The sequence below is a fragment of the Seriola lalandi genome, unplaced genomic scaffold (genome assembly GCF_002814215.2).
Source record: "Seriola lalandi dorsalis isolate HSWRI2012SDOR001 ecotype SW California unplaced genomic scaffold, Sedor1 jcf7180002051035, whole genome shotgun sequence".
Taxonomy (NCBI): Eukaryota; Metazoa; Chordata; class Actinopteri; order Carangiformes; family Carangidae; genus Seriola; species Seriola lalandi.
In genome coordinates, this window is record NW_019521588.1 from 25,044 (window position 1) to 31,043 (window position 6,000).

General features: G+C 37.0%; 1 protein-coding gene across 2 annotated transcripts in view; it reads left to right on the plus strand.

Moving 5' to 3' along the window:
- Positions 1 to 6,000, plus strand: part of xxylt1 (xyloside xylosyltransferase 1) — a 34,450-nt gene that overhangs the window by 12,791 nt on the left and 15,659 nt on the right. For both annotated transcript variants that reach the window (XM_087171999.1, XM_023399233.2), the window contains exon 4: positions 5,558 to 5,690. In XM_087171999.1, the coding sequence (XP_087028125.1) occupies positions 5,558 to 5,690 (133 nt within the window). The remainder of the gene's footprint in view (positions 1 to 5,557; positions 5,691 to 6,000) is intronic.

Below are 6,000 nucleotides of genomic sequence, written 5' to 3' on the forward strand. Positions count from 1 at the left end.
AGAAGTGACACTAATGCTAATACATGAATTGCTTTACTAAAATGAGAAAGATGGTACCTGGAAGTGAGGGTAGCTGATATGTTTGTTGTTAGGCAGGCTGAAAATAACATGGTAGATGTATGTTGAAAATGTAGATTTAGTTGAGCGGTTTTAAGGTTCTATCTTTATTTACTTCTGGACAGTGATGAAGTCGATGGGTTCAGCAACACTTCCCGTCAGAGGCTGGTAAAATTCCGAGATGAAGTACAGAAAACATACTTTATTTGGTGATCAAATTATAATTATTATCATTTTAGCAGTTTAACACAACTGGAATGGTGGAGTGGACCAGGCTGAATTTAAATGTACTGATGGCTGCCCAGTAATACAGCTCAAGGGTCCAATGTGGATATTGATCTGTACTTCTAGAGAATTGACTGACAGTACACACTTCACCATACTTAATAGTGGAACTACCCAAAAACTATTGGCAATATGGATGTTTTATACAGTACTGTGCAAAAGTTTTGTGCACTTTAGATGTGTGGATTAGATAACCCTTATCTATCGCGCAAAACAATGAAGGAGGCATCTGATTTTTCCCAAAGTCATTCGGCAGCATGATGACAAACATGACCCCAAACATGCAGCCAGAGTCATAAAGAACTATCATCAGTGACAAGAAGAACAAGGAGTCCTGTAACAGATGGTCTGGCCCCAACAGAGCCCTGATCTCATGGAGTCATTCTGAGATCACATGAAGAGAAACAAGACACTGACACATATCCTAGAGCCACAGAAGAACAGTGACAAGGTTTCCAAGAAGCTTAGAACAACCTGCCTTCGAACTAACATGAAAAACTATTCACAAGTATCATTTGTACAATTGGTGCTATTTTAAAGGCAAAGTGTGGTCACACCAAATACTGATTTGACATAGTTTTTTTTCTTTCTTCTGTTTTATCGAGTTAGTTGTATTCAAGGCATAATATTTGAAATTATGCCTTTTATTTGATTTATCTTAACTTTTAGTAAAAACATTTGCACAGTGCTGTGCATTATATTAAAAAAACTGCAATATTACTTAAAGATTACCTCGAGTAGTAATAGATCTCTGGGCTTTTCTCATCCTCAAAGTGAACTGAGCATGCTGGTATTGCTGATTAATGTTTGCCAGACAACAAATCCAGTGCAGGCTCATAGAGTGAATGTCCCTTACACAGTGTCCTCACAAGCTGTGTAGTGAAAGCAGCTGATTAGCAGAGCAACAGCAGCTTCAGTCCTCTGTCTATATCTACACAGTAGGCCATCACATGTATACAGTATTGAGTTATAGATAACCGTTGTGATTCAAGTCTAAACTTGGATTGCAGTCCAGCAAAACTAGTACTGCTTAGTCTTGTTATTTGAAAAATCTATTGTTTTGTTTTTGTGAAAATTAGATAAAAATCTTAATAACTGAAAATCCACTGTGTGAAAAATGGATTTAAAGGATTAAAAAATGCCACTTGGATGATAACAAACACTTTAACTTTTGATTTTTAAGTAATAATGAAGATTCAAGATCCGAAGTTTATTTGTTTAGGTTTTCTCTTCACCTTTTATTTCTGGCATAGAAAGCAAGCATCCTCTAACTAACACAACTAAGCCTTGACTAAAGATCTCTGTGAGTTTGTTTTCTTGCAGCAGGAAACACATCAGCTTTTGGATAAATGAGGAAACTGATTGTGAAAATGAATTTCAAGTGATCACCTCTTCAGAAAAGAACTAGTGGGTTTTCCAATGAGTGTTGGTAAAAGCAGAAAACACTGACCCTTACAAAGAGGCTGTAAGTGATCACATCATGACTGATATAAGGGCTTAATGAGGTTGACCCACTTTCTTTCTAAAAAGAAATGTGTGTTGGATAACAGTGTCTCTGTTGTTTAACTTGAGGTTTAGTCAATTACAAACATCCCATCTGACCAGTGCCTTCGGGCAAGATCTAAGCTATCCTAACAACGTTAGTCCTGCAATACATTCATAACACCCACGCACCTGATTTGAACCTCTATCATTTCTATTTATACATTTCATTCAATAGCTGTTGTGTTAAACACAGAAAAAACATTGTATATAGTTAAGAGGTTGTTGAAATGGAACAGTGCTGTGCAGTACACAAGACTCAATTATCCATACACAATTCATTCCACTGTCTGTCTGCCATAGTAGACTCCTACTACTGGGTTGATTCTTCCTATTTAAGTGCATTTAGTTTCCCTTATTTCATACCCTCATATCCTCTATCAGCCATAAGGATGTCACAGTTCGCTTTATGCTGCTGGGAGGAGATTAAAAGCAAATCCGGGCGTAAGTCAGTTTAAACAATCAATTCATTTAAAAGAATTCAGGTATTTTAGGTGAAAATTCCCAATAATTGAAAACAATGAGCCTTAGATACAACTGCACCTCCAAAGTGTTTAAAAAGACCACAGCCTCATACATCTGTATATAATAACAGCTCTGACTTATTTGAAAAATAAATTTATACTGCGGCTAACACCTGTAAGTAAGTGAAATACAATTACACATTGTTGTTTGATTCATGTGTACATTGGCTAAATTGAGGTTGTTGTAAATGTGTTCATCTGTTGGAAAACTTAAACATTTCAATTTTAAGCTTTTAACTTTATGACAAATATACAGTACAGAGCTGTGTACCAATCATCAGCAATTGGCAGCACTACAGAAGAACATTTGTCTGGATAGGAAGGTCTGTTTCACAAAAAACGTGTTTCCTTGATTTCTCCACCCCACTCTGACAGGAAATGATGGAGGAGGAAGAAATGCAAGTTGGGGAAACAAGGATACAAATAAGAAATGGACCCTCATTCTCCCTTTCTTTGTCTCCCCAGGCTTATCTCGAACTTGTTTTACACTGGCAAAAGCTGTTGAGCCTGAAATATTAATGCAATAACTGACAATTATTGCTTTTCCCCAGATAATCACTTCCTCATTCCCCCTTATTAATAAAATGGTTTGATAATGACCATTTTACTATTTATCAAACAATGGATTTTGTCATGTCATAGAGTATGTTAGCAATTCGGTGTAAATGTCTATTTTTAGCCCAAAACAAACATCTGATGAGAAACAGTGGATGAAAAAGGAGATATTTGACAATGAGCAATTATGATGTCAAACACAAAACACGAAACCTTTTTACATGCATTATTTGTGCATCAATGAAAGACATGGCGCCTATCGAAAATGTTGAAAGACGGCTCTAACAGCAGTGAAAACACTGAAAATATGAGATGCAACATCAAATGGATATCTCTTTCTCAGATTAAATCGAAGGCAACTGGACTTGTATTTGTCTGTGGAAGACGTTTCGCCTCTTATCCAAGCGGCTTCATCAGTTCTTATGTATTGGTCTCTCTAGTCCGCACTAGTCTGACCAACATCAAATGGAAAATACTTCACCTGAAACAAAGTACTACAGCTGTTATAAGGAAAACACAATCTTGTACTACATTTAAATCAGATTTGGTTGAAATCCTAAGGAGCTAACACAGTATATTGTGCGCTCTCATTATCATTTAAGCAACAAAAAAAAAAAATGCTGTGATTAAAAACATCACACCGTCCAACCCTACTTTCACCTTCACAGGATTTTGTGTAGAGTCACTGATCTAACATCAAACCCACCACATCACAATGTTATAACAACTTAAGACCCTCTTCCTGTTACACTGCCACTAGTTAAGCCCCGTTAGTACAAACAAACAGCGCTGACCACTCGGAGATTACTCTTCTGTGCCCCTCTCTGTTGCCACAGTACATGAAGGCATTGTGATGGCAGCTTCCTTGTTTGGAGAGCACAGAAAACAGGTCACTGCCATATTGCTGAGTCTTCTTTTTCCGTCATTTGTTTCGACACGATCCTTTAGCACATACTTGTAGTCCAGCCATGATCTCCCCACCCTATATTGTCGTGCATTTGAGTTGGCTTTGTTGAGGCAAAGGCTGTGATTTATTTTTCCAAGAAAAAAAAAGGTCTGTTAGTCTGTAATTTCTGACAGTGCTGAGTCAGGTGCTACACTGGATTTTTTTTTTTTTACCAGAATGGAGTAAGGCACAGACAGATGTTTGACTGTTAAGTACAGTACACAATGACTGTGTCATGAGGTAGCATGGAACAATTAAATCATTTTGGAACATTTTTGACCTCTCACTATTACGCTGATTATGGCCCAAAATACCAACTAATAAACAGTTACTACCTGCAAAATGTTGAATGTCAGGAACCGGTTTTTGACTGGACGAAAATGAAATCAAATTATCGAGGCAAGACACCATTGCATTGTTTTCTAATGATTTAAACAACACTGATGAGAATAAGGTTTTCAGCTTCAAGATGGCACATTAGCATTAGCAAGACTAGAAAACTGTAGCAGCTCATATGCTGCCAGTTTCATGCTCATTATTAGCAATTTCTCTATGGAGAAATAATTCTGATTATATTTAATACAATTTAAGATTAATGTGATTTAATGTATCTGAAGGATGTTTGATCTTAACAAGGCAACGATGAACTGAAAATAGATTTGAAATTATATTGAGCTCTAATAAAGGGTCATGGGTTTACACAGTCATAATTTTTAAGTAGCCCCATCTTGTAAGTCCATCAGCACCAGATGCACCAGTTCCAAAGATGTTATCAAACCAACCTTTTGCGTTGCCAATAAATGTTTATTGCCCTCAAACTACAGGCCATCATCTTTGACAGTACCTCTCATGCTGACATGGCAAGTGTTTTCATCAGTTCAGCAATTACGTTGTGCCCATGGTGCACCATTCCTGAGTATTTCCCATCCTTTCATCACCATGCCAACCAGCAAAACATAGGAAGCTGAAACAATGAACAGATGAGGGCCCGAATATCCTGGTTACTGTTATGATTTCATCTACAAACAACAAGATAGAGTGTTAATCATTTACTGTGCCTACATTCACAGCTGTCAGGCACAACTTGCACTTTGTGCTTTTTATACTATTCTCAACTTTCAACACATTTCACCCCACAATTTCTTGACATTTTCATGCAATTACTTATTTTATTTAATTTATTTTTTTGATCACTGGTGACATTACGAAAAGCAAAAGTCAAATGCACCGCTGCAGAGAAACCATATAATTGTGTTAAGCTTTCCAAGAGTCTGTCAGTCTGCTCTTGTTTCCTCTAACTCTGTCTGCCTGGAAGGACTCTTGGAAGTGATTAGGCAGGGAAACTCTACATGCACAGTTCACTAAGAAGTACATTTCCTGGAATCATTTTTATAGAAATGGAGATCTCATTTATTAAACTTGGTTAAAAAGAAATTATTATTCATCAAGTATCCACATAAATGAAGGTTGCTTGGTCTTTAGCAAACACCAACCAGACTTTTCTGCAGCATCTTACAGTACCAGTCAAATGTTTGGACACACTTTCCCGAGTGGTACTGGTACTATAGTTCACAGAGTGATTAGTTTGATGATGTCACGTCAATGTGTTGCATAATTGATGATCTTTAACAGTGCACCTTTCTTTCAGGTCTGATGCGCATTGTGCAGCTTGACCTGGATCTGAAATACAGGACCAACATCAGGGACCTCTTCCAAGAATTTGACCGGTTTCCTCCAGGAGCAGTAATAGGCATCACCAGAGAGATGCAGCCAGTCTACAGGTAGACAATATGCACACAAAACACCACACCATATTAAATTTAGACTAATTTATTTTAGATTTTTATCATTTCTTTCATACCACACAGAATGTAATTTAAATTTTTTTTACAGCAATACCAGTCTAAAAATGACAGAATCCCACAAGAGACGATAAAACATTTTTGTCTGTATCAGTAAGCATGACCTGGACTCAGAGGGGAGGCAGAAAAATTATGGATGGATTAATTAGTAATTAATACATTTTTGATGAAATTTACACTTACAGTCCATTTTCCCATCACTTGTAGTGTACAGATGTATAAATCTCCT